The sequence below is a fragment of the Caloenas nicobarica genome, chromosome Z (genome assembly GCF_036013445.1).
Source record: "Caloenas nicobarica isolate bCalNic1 chromosome Z, bCalNic1.hap1, whole genome shotgun sequence".
NCBI lineage: Eukaryota > Metazoa > Chordata > Aves > Columbiformes > Columbidae > Caloenas > Caloenas nicobarica.
The window spans coordinates 74190424-74206217 of record NC_088284.1 but is presented as its reverse complement, the minus strand read 5'-3'; the positions used below and the strand labels follow the sequence as shown (position 1 = coordinate 74206217).

Genomic DNA, 15794 nt, shown 5'->3' with positions numbered 1-15794 from the left:
TTTCCTCATGCTCACTGTTTTAGATGAGTTGTATTAACACACCAGATCAGTGGAGGTTTCATCACAAGTCAGAGTGACAAGACATCACTGTGCAAGTAAAAAAAGGAGTGATATTCAAAGAGGAGAACTCATGTTTTCATGGGAAACTCTGGAAGAGCTGGAGGAGTGTGCTCCTGGAGGAGCTTTCTGAGTTTGTTTATGCAGGCGCAATTTCAGGGATATCCCTCCATCACATTTGCTGATAAACAAGACATGTTCCATCAGAAAGGCATTTGTTCCCAAAGGGGCAGAGTAAACAAAGTGTGTATCTGTTGGAATGAAAAAGAGTAAAAAATAAAAAAACCCCACACCACTACGCCGCACACCCACACAGTGTGACCACTTCACTCCCTGCTTTAAGGAGAGCAAGTGAGGAAAAGTAGTCATGTAGTAGCTTTCACACTGTGATGAATTATCTATAGAGACTGATGGAGGGAAGAAACAAGGCATGAGATCTACAGACTACTTTATCTATAAAAACACCCTTTATTTATATGGCCTAAGCTCCTCACAGCCACTGTGGCACTCATAGGTGTTTGGCACGCACGGCTTCACATGAAGTACGCTAATCCAGGAGCAATCTAGTCACCACACAAATCCTGAAGAGACCAGCTGATCGCTGGCAATAAATGGTATTGATTAAAGTTTTCCAGGGATTTTCTCGGCAACTATCCAAAAAACAACTTCGTCTTGGCAGTATCCAAGATTTTCACTTCCCATTTGCCGTATCTAACAGGCTACAGCAAAGGCACCAGTCAGTTCTAGCCAGATAAACATGGGTTTGAGTATTGTCTGGGGCAGTCTACCACTTACTGCTCCCACACATCAGGGCTTCCACCACCCAGGTAGTCAGAGGCAACTGTTGCTATAATAACATCATCTCCAGCAGCAAGGGTTAAGAAGCTTCTCTGCCCTTGAGCTACACCTGCACTGCAGCATATCCTTCTCAAGGAACACACCACATCATTCAAGCTCACTGGAAAAGTGAGGATAACTATGCAGACAAACTTTAAGACAGGTGGTCTTATACCCTAGGAGACCCTTCAGAAGGATACAAGTCCTGTTCGAGCAGTGGAAAGCACTTTCCCCATGAGGACTCGGCATTTGACCAGTGTAGTGACAGCTTTCCTGGTAGATGTGACAAAGAGAAGCTTCACCCCTTGCTAGTATTTTGGCTTTGAGAGGCCTTCAGATATGTAGCTCTTCAGATATGCAGCAATAGGGTGGTTTAAAAAAGCTTGTTTTTTCAGACTTAAATTCAGCTTGAGGTTTGAGCATAGACTAAGAATGAGGATGCTGTAAGTCATCCCATCACTAATAGTACTACAGATCACTGCAACTCTTCCAAGACAGGCAGAGAGTTTGTCATCATCACAGTAGGGTCTGTACTCCTTAGTTTGAAGAGCAAGTAAAGCTAGTTGCTATTTACATTTTTTTCATTTTCATGGAGAGCAGAGTACTACACACTTTTGTGATGTCTTTGCTCCCACACCCTAGTCTAGTTCTCCTCAATCTAAGATACATAAATCCACAAACCTAAGTCAAGCAGAAGCCCACCTCTAGATGCTAGAGACATGATCGCTTCACTTAAAAAGTAGCTCCTCACCTACTGCTTGCTGCTTCATAGAAGAAGTAGTATAAAAGCTCTGAACATGGCTTTAAGAAAGTGATGTTCTCCAAATGATTTTAAGCTTTGGGGACCACTCTAAACACAGCTCCTGGCTGAGCTCTTTCCTTGCCTGTTGTATGAATTTTGGATTATGCCTTTATTTTCAGAAGAATTTCAGCTAATTCCACTAACCCATGTCACCTGCACCCTTATTCAGGCTGATACTTCACGATTTCTGTGAAATATCTGGTTGAGAATCGACAGGTTTGGCACTATAACATCACTTACAGCTGAAGGCAACACTTCTTTCTGCCCCTCACTCCTCCCATTTTAGAAAATAAATCGTTCATTGACAGATGAGTGAGATGTGTTTTAAGTTGGACTGGCACTAGGAATGCTAACCCATTAAAAGAGCTGCAGCTCACTGGACTGGTTTTCCATCTTCAGTCGCTCATTGCGGCACTCCTAGCATCTACCTTACTGTCAACTACTGCCCTTAGTAACTGGAAAGGAAACAGGTTCCCCATATTTTTTTAAGAATTTACAAGAGTAAATTCTTACTGTGAGTGAATTCACTCAGCTTATATCTTAGGGTTGCAGCTGCCACCACCTCTAAGGTGCCCCATTTTATCCTAGTGATGGGAGTAGTATTGCCCAGCCACCAGAGCTTGGAGTCTCAGCTGCTCGGCAACCCAGGCTCAGGCAGGCAAGTCAGCCACAGCTTAAGGAGTCAGTACGGTTCAGCATTTAAGACCATGCTCAAGGTCGACAGAGAACAAGCCTCAGTGAAATTACTTCTGAGAAATATACAAGATCAAATGCCACTTCTAACTGGTGTATTGTCTTCTGCAGACTGAAAGCACATGCGAGTTACAATCTCAAAGATGCAGTTAAGGCACTGCAAGTAGATTTTCATGTAGCAGTGCTGCATTAAGTCTTGCTGCACTGTAAGAGCTCCCGTCTTGTCTCCTGACCTACTTTACAGAAACCAACCTCTGCACTCAGATAAGGAAGAGACTGCCTAGTGCCAGACATCTGCTTGAGATACCTCAAGAGTAGTCCACAGTTCTAGAAGACAGCAGGACAATAGTTTGCAGGCTAATCTAGGACCTGATGTCTCCCAGATTACTGTCTGTCAATAGGAAAGCCTTTATATTCTGCCCCTCCCGTCATTAATTACAGGGACATGCCACCTGAGGCTTTTCACAAACCCCTGAGGCACCAACAAGAGAATGATGTGCCCACACAGCTGTAAAAAGAGCTTCTTAATCTGATCACCCCCTCCTGCCCACGAAGGAGCTCAGAGAGCATCCAGTCACTCTGGTAAGTTCAAGGCATTCCAGCACAGGCAGCCGGCAGGATTCTTTCCAACCACCAAGCATAACTTTTTCCACCATGGCTGACAAGTTACTGCCAAGACCCAGCCTTCTGAAACCCGGCTGGAGAACCAAGTTCCTCTGCGTACATTCGGAATATCTGTTTTTAATACTCTGTCTCATTAAGTATGAAGCAATTCTGTTGAAGAGATTATGAAAGCTGTGCAACACCGAATTCAACCTCAAAGTATACCCCTCTCTCCATTAAGCTGAAATAACAACCACAAAGTAATAATACTGTTATACAGTAGAAGCTATGTTCAGTTTTACCAGATGGAAAGATTAAAAAAGTAACAGTACTAAGACAGTTATGTTGATGCAAGTGTTTGCCCTAAGTATTAGCTATCCTTCATCTTGTTCAGAAGAGACAGGAACTGTCGATTCCAGAGACACTCACCGTACTAAGAAGCTGTGGATCCTATGGAGACCACTGAGTACAGTTTTATGATGGTGCTAGAGCCACCTACATTGTAAGACACTAGTAAAGCACCCTTAGAAATAAAATCCTGTTTCTATAAATGAAAACAACCGTGTTTTTCTATGTGCTTCTACACTGTGAAACCCCAGACTGGCTACAAGCAAAAAGGAGACAAGCACACCATCTTTTCACTAAGATACCATGGTATTAACCTGTCCAAGTGATATCATGGGTTTGAGAGATGAAGTAGCAAGAAAAAGCAGTACTAGTTACCACCAGGATCAAAGATGGGAAACTGGATTCAGCCAGCAGCTTGGCTGTGGGTAGAGCACTGATGGCAAGTTGAAAGCCACACCAAGTTTAAGTCGGTCCTTTAAACTGGGAGACTAGAAAAGAGCTGCCTGATGCACTCGTGCACACAGACAGTGCAACAGAAGAGACAGCAGTTCCTTTAAACAGCCATCCAAAACTGGAGTTCAGAAACAATGACTAAGCTCAGCCTCCGAGAGCTGATGGTCTGCTTATGAAGCATGTGGCAGACAAGTACTTGTACCTCAAGCTTCCCAGCCTAAGAACCATTCAGCGATTTAACACACACCTACTGTGCAATGTAACCTTCCTGTTCATTGCAGTTACTGGGGGAAGAGAACCACAGGATTTCCCAGAAGCCAGGAGAACAGCTTCATCAATAGGTGAATTCTGAAACAGTTAGGGGATTGTTCAACCAAACTAGCAACCCTACTGTCCTAGGTGGAACACAATATTCCTGGGTCCTTCAAGTACTTCTTCTGCAGACAAGGACAGGGACTGACTGCAAGAAGCCTCACATTCGCAGGTCCTTATGGGTCACTTGAACTACAACATTTGCTAGAGGGACCACACAGCAGAGGTGACATCAATCTGGAAGGTTTCTGAGTCCACTGGTGACAACTGCCTGACACAGGTGATTGATAAGTTGACTAGCAGAGGTGCTTTGCTGAGCTTTGGTCTTACAAAGAAGGGAGAGTTGGTCAGGGATGTAAAGGCTTGGGTCTGCCTCAGCCACAGTAGCCATGAGCTGGTGGAGCTCGTGGTCCTGAGAGGAGAAAGCAAAGGGCAGGATCACAAGCCCGGACTTGCAGGGAGCAGACTCTGGCCTCTTCAGGGATCTCCTAGGAAGAAGGCACATAGCCCTGGAGAGGCACCCGGGAGAACTAGTTGATTTAAGGAACACCTCTCCAGCCCTGAAGCTGATCCATCCCAATAAGCAGAATATCAAGCAAAAGTGGCTGGAGACCGGCATGCATGAATATGGAGCTCCTGACTAAACTCAAATATAAAAAGGCAGCACAGAAAGAAAGGCAGCAGCAGGCACGGTTGACCTGGGAGGAATATAGAGACACTGCCTGAGCATGCAGGGATGGCTTTAGTGGAGTTGAATCTGGCAAAGGATGAGAACAGCAACAAGAAAGGCTTCTACAGGTACATCAGCAGCAAAACAAAGAACAAGGAGAATGCAGCCCAGATGGGGCAGAGGATCTGACAAAAAAAGACACAGATAAGACCAAAGTACTCAGTACTTTCTTTGCTTCAGTCTCCAATGAGATGACCAGCCTTCAGGAACCCCAGGCCCCTGAGCCCTGGGAGAATGTCTGGAACAAGGCAACCTCACCACCAGTGGGGGACGACCAGGTTTGGGAACATTTCGACAAACTCGACAGACATAAGCCCACAACAAAATGGACTCACAAGTGCTGAGGGAGATGGATGATGCTGCTGTAATGCCACTCTCAATTATCCTGGTTATGGTGATGAGACAACGTTCCTGAGGACTGGAAGAAACCAAGTGTCACTCCTGTCTTCAAGGAGGAAAATACAGGGAACTAGAGGCCAGTCAGCCTCACCTCAACCCCTGGAAGGGTGATGGAGCAAATATTGGAAACCATTTCCAAATACAGGAAGGACACAACGGTAAGTCAGTATGGACTTCAGGGAAGTCATGCTTAACCAACACAGTACCTGCTATGAAGATATGACTGACCTAGTGTACAAGAAGAGAGCTTTAATGTGGTTCATCTCAACTTCAAGAGGCCTTTCAACAATGTCTCCCAAAACATCCTCCTAGACAAGGTGATGCGGTACAAGCCAGGCAGATGTACAGCAAAGTGGGCTGAAAACTGGCTGAACTGCTGGGCTCAAAGGGCTGTGATCCCACAAATTCCATCCAGAGGGCAGTCATTAGTGGAGTACACCAGCAGACAGTAATAGGGGCACTAATGTTTAACACCTTCATTAATGACCTAAATGACCAAACAGGGTACATCCGCAGGAAGTGAGCTGAGGGTACAGAACAGGGCGGAGTGCCTGATACATCAGATGATTGTGCTGTCATTCAGAGGGACTTCAAAAGGCTGGAGAAATGGGCTGACAGGTACCTCACAAAATTCCACATGAGGAAATGCAAAGCCCTGCACTTGGCAGAAATAACCCCATGTAGCAGTACATGCTGGAGCACGACTGGTTGAAAAGCAGCTTGGCAGAAAACAAACAAAAAAACCCCAACACACCACGAAAAGACCCCCCCACACAACAGATCCCAATGGAAACACTGACCATGAGCCAACAACATGCCTCACAGCAAAGAAGGCCAACAGCCTGGACAGGAGAACGCTCAGGGGTTCTTATTAATACAGATAAATACCTGATGGTAGGATGTCCAGAAGGTAGTGACAGACCCTTTTCAGTGGATCCAACAACAGAACAAGAGACAATGTGCACAAATTGAAATATCAGAAGTTTCACTTAAGTGTGAGAAAGAAATTTTGCTTTGAGGGTGACTGAATGCAGGAACAGGTTCCCCGGAGATATAATATATTAAAAATCTAGTTTTACAGCATCCTAGGCAGCCTGCTCTAGCTAGCCCTGCTCAAAAACAAGGGATTGGACTAGAAGATAACCAGAGGTGCCCTCCAGCCCCAACTTCACTGTTATTGTCAGTTTTGTGTTCTTGTAGATTGGAACTGAGATCAACTCATCCATACTGACATCATTCCACAAGTTCACCCATTTCAGTTTCTGACATTCTGTAGTCCTCGGTCTCTCTCAAGACCAAGAATTTACCTCCAGCTTGCTTTAAGAGCAATACACGGGTGCTGGTCCAACAGTTCTCATGTAGTCAGTGAAAGAAGAGGTTTGTAGAAGCTCAGGCAGATCTATTTTAAGCTTTCAGATTATACTGCAAACTGGTTTCATCTGTGGGTGGATGAAGTTAAGAGCAATAATTATAAACTAGCAACCAAGGAGTCTGGAAGTAGAGCTCCAGACTCTCAGTGTATTTTTTGTTGGAGAGCTGCCAGGCTCCCTTCCAGAATATGAGTGCTAAGTAACAGCACTCCAGCAAACACACCAAGTATTTATACTTGATCCAGTGCTAATACAGGCCTAGAAGTTCACCAGACTGGTAGTTTGGAAGCAGATGAGCAAGGGGTCACATGCAAGCAATATTTTTCAGTCAGTAACAAGAAGTTTGCAGTAGGAGTTTTAACATCCATCTACATGACTTCGCAAATTCAAGCTATGCATTCATTGCAAGGCTGGTATACCAAATCAGCTCGGCTTGATATACTGCCTGTAAAACAGCCCTGAAGCCACTTTCAGCTGTCTAATGTTAACAGAGGAAAGTACAAGGCATGCGCAGCTCCAAGGAGAAAAGCTGAACACGTTACAGGTAGGTGGCCACAAGTACAGTATCAGGTAGTCAGAGATGCCTGAAAGAGGACAAGAGAGTCTGAGCCCTATGACAGATGGGATATTAAAGCTTGCGGAGCTATAGGTAAGAAACCAGTATTGGGAGTTGGGACCCTATCAGACAGCTGCCAGCCCCAAGGCAGAGCACAGCAAGAGCAGCCAACATCACCCTGCGAGGAAGATACCAGTCTAGACAGACTACAAGGACCACAGCTAAATGACAGCAGGAGTGAGCCATGCAGGACACCTTTAATTCTGCACAGCCTGGCACTTCCAACACTTGGCAGCACACTATTAAATCTGCACAGCCTCAGTGGGGCTGCATCCTGAGTCTTATCAGACTTCCACAATCATTTGGGTACAGTCATACAGCATAATACCATCTACTCCTCACCTCTGCTGCAAGCCCTGTAACTCATTAATAATGCCTTTTGTCCTCAATGTCAAAGTGTTTGTCCTTGTGCACACAGCAGATTCGCTATTGAAAGTGACAAACTAGTGAACTGGAGTCAAGTAGTCACATGCAAGCAAGCAGAACTTCCTTTTTTTAAAAAAAAAAAGAGAAATCCACACTTACACTTCCACATTTGTCTTACCTTCCTCTGCAGAGGATCTGCTCTGAAAAGCAGATCTCAGTTAGTTTGCATGCCTTCCAAAAGCTCTGTAAGAAAGCAAGAACGCAGTTTCACATCTAATTCTGCAATGGACCCTGCCATGCATCCTGGGGGATTTTTTCCTCCAGCATGTTTCTTTCTCACCTAATGCCAAATAAAAAAAAAATTAAAAAAAAAATAAATAGGGGGTCAGTACTGCTTAGATTCAGCTTTAGTTTTCTCCTTATTTGGAGGCTAGCAAGGGTAAAGGGAGAATAAGCTTGAAAAAGCTCATGGTGATCACATATCAGGACACACAATGTTTTATGCAATTAGACTTGAGGGAAACATAACGTTCTCTAGAAAGATCTGTCCAATACAGAAACATTTCAGAGACAAAAATCTACAATGTAATGTTCCATGTTTGCTGCAGAATCACAGGCAAAGCCCAGTGCTTAGCCAGAAATGTCCATTTCAAGAGGTTAGATGCTGCTCAGAAACCAAGGTTTCTTTGCTCATAAAACAGCTCTCTCCTACAAGTCAGGATGAAGATGCTATTTCAGACCGTGAAAGCTCTGCAGCTCTCTTCATAAGATTTGGAAAACTTGGGACTCATCTACTTAGAGGGCCTCAGAACCAGGGAAGCCACAACAAACAGCAGAGGTTTTCCTTCCTTTCCCCATGACCTGCTGCTCAGGTAGCATTAGCCACTGTTCTTAAATGGCAACCAAAGCTTTCCGAGACTTCAAAGTTAAACAGGTTCTAAGCTACTAGATGGTTCCCATGTTTGAATCAAAAACCAACAGGAGACACACAGGCAGTGTTCCTGTCCTCCAGGTTCCTCTGACTCAGGATAAATTAGTGTTCTCACTCAGCGGCTCTAAAAAAGCAAGGAAAGCATGCTTAGAAGAATGCAAAGCAGCGATGTCAGAGGTTGAATCACTTCAGGCTGCATATCTGCGGCAGTGGAAATTGAAGCACTGCTTTATGGGCAACTTCCCTTACTCCTGCACTTCTCTCTATTCAGAGGATTTCATTCTTAGGTACTTCTATCCCACAGCAATGTTTAGGAAGTATTCGCTCAGAGCAGGTAACAAGAACCCAGAAAAAGCAAGTTAACCACTTCATGGTGATGGGTCAGCCACTGCCACTATCCCTGTGCCAGAGGGATGTCCTAGTACAGGCCTGGTATGGACAGTGGTCCTTACAGAAGCTTACTGACTCAGAGACACTTTGAAGCAGGAGACTTTGACCTAAACTTCTCCTGCAGTGCCAGACTCCACCAGACTCTCCAGAAAGGCCCTTGGAAAGGTCAAGAGAGCAGATGAGCACATCTCCCATTCAAGAATCAATAAAGAACAGCTGTAGAGCTCTATCAAACTTGAATACTTGACCAGCCTCTGTTACCCAACTATTGGAGCTACCCGCACATTGCTAGTTGATTGGCAAGCCAGCTTTTTAAGAGATTAGTAGCCCGCCAGCAGACATTAAGACCAAGAGACACACTAATCACCTAAAAGGCAGTTTTACCTGTTTACCTCCACATGCCATACTCACTCTCTAGACTACTCAATACACAATGCAAGCAGTTGAAGTTTACTATTATCTTGAAGTTAGGAACACCTGTTTGCTTACTGAAGTTTTTCCTGAGGTGAGAAAGAAGTCAACTCATTTTTTTTTCTAGCCAGTGCATCAGGTATTAAGCAGAAGAAGGGTCATCTCTCACACAGTGGAACTGTTGGACTCCTTTCATCAGAAGGATCAGACATTTGGCTTTTTCTGCTAATTCAGCTAAGAGGGAAAAAAAATACTGCTCTCTTCCTACTGGAAATCCTTTTATTCTGTAAGGCTTATTACCCTAGTGCCATTTCCAGGTCAACCACAGAACTGCTTGCGAGTCTGAAAATCACTTACCTCAGCCTCTTTTTGCTGTTGGCTTTAGAGTACTTCTGTGCTGCCAAGTGCCTAAAACAGGACAGTACCACACACAGATACTAGAAGATGGACTTCACCTGTGTTGCTGGTGGAAAAACTGGGCAAGCACCTTCCTATTGATGACGTTTGCTGACCACAGCCTGAGGCTAGAGAAGTATTTCTGCTCCTGATGATACACTTCCCACACACCTCAAAGCTGTACAGTGGAGAGGAGCTTGCTTGTGCTCCAAAAGCAAAAGAGCTCTTTAATACAGCTGAGGAAAGAAGTTATTGGGTGTGAGCTACTCCTCAGAGCGGAGCTTCTTACCAGCTACACAGCAGTGTGGATGGACAGCGAGTCCCGTACCGCCACCGCACTCCTGAGCTGCGAGAAGGCACACAAAGACAGCTGCCAACTCCTATTGCTACAGGCTGGTCAGACAGAAACCTGGTTACATGATTATATCCAATTTATCACAGACAAAAGACTGCCACAATTCCTACTCCCACCTTACTCACATACCCTCTTCTCTCAGAGGGCAAGCAACTCTTTCACAGGTTTCTTAGGTAAAGGTGTATGTTCCCAGAGGGAAGGTAAGCCTGGCTCCTCACTTGAGCAACAGTGGGCAAGTGTTCAAGGAGAGACTACCTTACACGGGCAGGAACAAGTGCTGAATCCATACAGCACAGTGACAGGGCAGCAGAAGGTGACACATGGAAGAGACCAGACTACCTTGACTCACGGGATCATATCGGACCAGCTACTGCTGGCAGCCCAAAGGCTTCTGGAGGCTGGCAGGTCCATCCTGCCCAGAAGCAGCTCCACGCTCTTGGGGAAAACAGCCATAGGAAGCAGCTCTTGCCACCAGCAGCTCTGTAACACCTTGTATTCACACCAGCTGGCCCAGAACCACTTACTGTAAAGTTTCGAACTGATCTCACCCCTTGCAACCCTTACTCCCAGGAAATACCACCTTAAGACATTTCAGGAAGTCTGCCCACAGAGATACATTAGTTACTCTTGTAAGGACTTGGTATCAGCAGTGCTGTGCTGCCACTACTGCTTTCACATTCAGGAATTATCACATCCAAGGCCCACAGACTGAAGCAGCACTTTGCAAAGCCTGCTAGCGTCCTGTGGACACATACCGGTGCTAGGGAAGGGAAAGCAGCCACAGATGCCTCTGCAATAGCATCCTTTCTGCTGTGAAGAGGCGAGTAAGGAGCTCAGTTCTGGAAAGGACAACCACAGACAAGTCGATGCCAAGCTCGGTGGTAAGGAAACAACGGCAGCTCCAAGCCTTCCCTATGAGGGCTACAGGCAGGAGGCGTCGAGGGAGCTGAAGCAATTCCTGAAGCATTCAGACCCATCTGTAGAGGGTATGAGCCACAGGAGGATACAATTAGTGAAGTCTTGCCTCTCACACCCACTCTGGTGAGAGCGAGAGCACTGGTGTCCCAGCTGGCCCCTCGCACGGAGGGACACGATGCCTCCAGCCCCCCCACCTGCTGCCTTCTCGCTCCTTCTCTCCCCGGGCTCTTGCAGTGGATGTCAGAAGCGCCCAGGGCTCAATTTCCCCGCAGGGAGAAAGAGATGCAGCTGGGGAAGGGGATGTGGCTGGCAAACACACACGCCGCCCTTCTCCCTCCTCTCCATGCTCCCCTTCGAAAGCAGAGAGCCCCCAAATGCCGCGGCCCCCCCTTCCCCGGGCCGTACCTTGTCGGCGATGCTGCGGGGCAGGAGCAGGTCGGGACTGGGGGTGAGTGCCGGCCCCATCTCCTCGCTGCTGGACGTGGCGAGGGGATGCGGCATCTCCCGCAATGACTTAGGCCCGGAGGACGGGAGAGGCTTGGGGGCGCCCGCCGCGCCGCCCGACATCGCGCCGGGGCCGGGCAGCGACCGAAGGAAGGAGGGAGCGGAGGCCGCGCCGCCTCGGCGGGGAGCTGCGGGGCCGCGGCCGGAGCCTGCCCGCCGCCACCGCGCTACGAGGAGGAGGAGGCGGCGGAGGAGGAGGAGCGAGAGCAGCGCCTGCCCGCGCAGCCACCGCCCGCCCCTTTACAAAGCACCATCCGCGCCACCTGCCCCCCCCAGCCCGCCGCGGTCCCCGGGCTGCCCCGCCCGCCCGCTCGCTGCCCCGGGGACCAGCGGAAGGCGCGGGGCCGCCCCCGCGCGGCGGCAGCGGGCGCAGGGCCCGCCCCCGGCAGGCCCCGGCGGGCGGGACGGCCGGTACCAGCCGCCGCCCGGGCCGGGGAGCGGAGCGGAGCGGGCGCTGCCGTGCTGCCATGGGGCGGCCCCGGCGGGGAGCCCCGGCTGCGGCGCTAGCGGCGGTGTCAGCGGCGGTCACACGCCCCAAAAGCAAGCCAGCTCCTGGGCTTTCCCAGGCTCGGCTCGCCGGCTTAAAACTGGTTACGTGTTTGAAGGGATACTGCAAAACCGGCGGGTGCCCGTGCAGGACGCGAGCCCGCGGCGGTCGTGGCTGAAGTGGCAGTAGGGACCAGGAGGTGCCCCCTCGGGCCCCACCGGGAGCTCGGAGCTGCCCAGGCGGGCGTGGGGGCTCTTCTTCCTCGGGAACCTCGTGTTGACAGCGGGCTGGGTGTACACTGCGAGCGGACAAGCAGATGTCTTGCTTGTTAGGCCAGCAAACCACAGCAAACCATTGCTTTCAACAATTGCTGTGTGTTTGCTTTCACCGCACTTGAGAGATTTCACATTATCATAGAATAATGTTTCACACGGAAGCTTCTTGGAGTTCATTGCAAAGAATTCTTTTTGTATTTGAAAAAAAAAATTTAAAAGATGCACTGAAAAGTTTTACTCTGACCCTGTGTACAAAGAATTTTTGTATTTTTTCAGACAACTTTAAATTCAGTCTCTTATGGTTTCCTTAAATGAGCTGAAAGGTTACATCAAATCCTGTAGAAATGTCCATGCGAATTCATCTACCAGCATGTATCAATTACAGAAATTCAATAATGTATCCTCTATCAAAAAGTGCTGATGACTGCTGAATAATTAATAACTAGGAAAAAAATCATCGGTTTGAGATATTCCCTGAACAGATAAAGCAGCTACATTTATCTGATAAATTATTCTTTGCTAATAGTTTGCTCAGCATTAATTAGATGTAATAGAGTAACATGCTACTGAGGAAAGAGATGGATCCCTGTGAGACTGTCATAATCCCTTCTGGCTATATATAGATAAATAAAGATATGCATATGAACACTGGAACAGGCTGCCCAGGGAGGTTGTAGAGTCTCCTTCTCTGGAGACATTCAAAACCCGCCTGGACACCTTCCTGTGTAACCTCATCTGGGTGTTCCTGCTCCAGCAGGGGGATTGGACTAGATGATCTTTTGAGGTCCCTTCCAATCCCTAGCATTCTGTGATACAGATACGTGACAAAACAGGACTTGGATTCCATACACATTTTTGCTCACATTTAACTTTTCTCAGGGGAGTACAGCCTACCAAATCAAAAGGGCAGCACCGCTACCTAAATCTAAGCTGGCAAGTTTTACAGGTGTCATCACCAGGTGCCGTGCAGCAGGACAAACATGGGAGTGCAACACTGCGGCCTTGCATTACAAAAATAAACGCTATTTATCACAGCAAAAACTATGAAAAAATCCATCTTTAGTATAAATAACTACTTAATATTATGTAATGTTTGAACTCCGGTAATGATCAAAAGCCCATATGAAGTCCCAGGCCCCAGTGAGAAAGAGGCTTGTTCATTACACTTAAGAAACAACCTATTTATCAGTAAAACGGAACAACACAAATTAGCCAGCATAAATATAGACACCCTGGCTTTCTTCTAGGCTATCCAAATTTGAAGTGGAAACTATTGTGAGAAAGCAGCAGGCAGGTTTGTGTATCTGCCACACTAACTGGGTACCAGTTCCCTTCAGGTTTGTGAAATCCTGTATCTCAAAGGCTGATGACTTACCAAGAGCTCTTCCTGTCTTTTCCCTCAAGCATCTTCGTCCAGCTGTGTTACCAACTCAAGCCATTCTCCAAAGGAAGCCTGTCAGGGATGCTTACACCAACACACTCGAAACTCGGACACCTGGGCAATTCTAGCTCTGTGCAGGTATAAATGACCTTCTGTTCATTAAACCTATTTGCTTGGTGGGGGCAGTGAGCTGAGCATAAGCCTGCTGCATCCTTGCAGCAAAGACAAACAGCAGTATGCAGGCTGCCTAGACAGCAAGCAGCAGCAGATTGAGGGCAGCGTTTATCACTCTCTACTTGGCACTTGTTAGACCTTATCAGAAACACTGTGTCCAATTATGGGCCCATTAATACAAGAAAGACACTGAAAAGCTAGAGGAAGTTCAGAGGACAACGCTGAGGTGGCTGGTGTCTGCAAGCAGAAGCTGCAGAGCCAAGTTTTTTTCAGCCTGGAGCAGACGAGGCTTCAAGGGCACTTAACTGCAGTCCCCAGTACACCCCATAGGGAGGAGATGGAAGAGATGAAGCTGGGCTCTTCACAGCAGTGCACAGCACAAGACGACACAACAAACATAAATCGAAACAGGAAATTTGTGATGGATGTTAGGAAGAACTTTTTGCCCCTGAGGACAGTCAAGCATCAGACCAGGTTGCAAACAGACATGGTGCAGTTTCCACTCTTGGAGATTTTTCAAGACAACCTGGTCTGATCTCATGTCTGACCCTCCTTTAAGCAGGTGATCGGACCAGAGACTGCCCTAGGTCCCTTCCAGCCTGAATGATTCAGTGATTCAGATAACATTTGTTGCTCTGGAAGTTGTATATCTAGTTTCTGAAGCAATGTGAGGTGACCTCTCAGTTTTCATGTATACAAGGATGAAGTTCTAAGCTCCAGTGATTCACTTACTGGTCCACTACTGAATGTACAGACAATATATTCCTCTTTGTTTACCAGTTTCGTTTATTTGCATTACCTAGGTGGTTTCTTCTTGGAGCTGAAACATGTCATCCTTACTCTTTTCATCTGACATAAACTACTTGGAATCACTTTCAAATAACTAACTGGATCAGTATATGCAGAATACAGGAATATTTGTGCACCTGAAGCAAGCTGAAGTCTGGCTGGGAAAAGTTCAGAAGACATTAGCAGAAGGACTTTTATTCAGGAAAAAAGACAAACCTGGCAATAATTATGGTGATACTCCTAAATTCTGACTGTGATAGTTATGTTTAAATTTCAGAATTCCAACACCATGGCATGCTATAAAGTCAAGATGGCTAATTGTTCAGCAGGTCTTTTTCCTATATTGATCCCTAGGTCACTTCAATATAAATGTTCACTACAACTCATTTCTGATAATAACACGCATTTAGTAAAACCACACAGACAGGGTTAGGGTATCTGTAAATCTCTCAAGGACTAGAGACAGGTATCTGTAAATCTCTTAAGGACTAGAGACAGGTATCTATCTTCCTCTGGTTTCAGTGAGTACTATGTCTGTAAATATCTGTATAGGCAGCAATCTAGGTTTAGCGATGATATATACCTTCACTAGCAGATGCAAACTGTCATTCTGAAAACCAGAAGAGTTGATAGAATCACAGAACCATTTGGGTTGGAAGGGACCCTAAAGATCATCTAGTCCGATTCCCCTGCCATGGGCAGAGACACCTTCCACTAGACCAGGTTGCTCAGAGCCCCATCCAGCCCAGCCTTGAACACTGCCAGGGATGGGGCATCTACAGCTTCTCTAGGAGGCCTGTTCCAGGGCCTCGCCACCCTCAAAAACTATAAATCGTATCTCAAAATACATAAAACTTACTTTAAATTTGTAATCTGAAAAAAATCTGTACAACTGGCTGGCCTTTTCTTTGCTGTCTTCTCTGCAAGTTCATATCACAGACTGGGGCAAGTTTTTAGCTTCCTCTTCAGCCATGAGAGAAACTTTTTTTTTTTTTTTACATGGAAGATGACAGTCTTATGTACTTGATTTCAAGAGCTGCAACTTCAAAAATACAAAATATAAAACATTTTAAGACTTACATTTGAAAAATCAGGTTAAGAGCAAATTGTTTTGCCTCAATTAGAACTAGTTACACGTTATCAACAGAGGCCATAAATAACTACAAATCTTACATGCATGAAACAAAACAGAAAAAA

At 46.4% G+C, this 15794-nt stretch overlaps 1 protein-coding gene across 1 annotated transcript in view; it reads right to left on the bottom strand.

Annotated features, from left to right (window-relative positions):
* Window positions 1-11618, bottom strand: part of SNX30 (sorting nexin family member 30) — a 49767-nt gene extending 38149 nt beyond the window's left edge. The window contains exon 1 of the mRNA XM_065656565.1: window positions 11393-11618. Coding sequence (XP_065512637.1) covers window positions 11393-11554 — 162 coding nt within the window. The 5' untranslated portion in view covers window positions 11555-11618. The remainder of the gene's footprint in view (window positions 1-11392) is intronic.
* Window positions 11619-15794: the final 4176 nt, after the last annotated feature.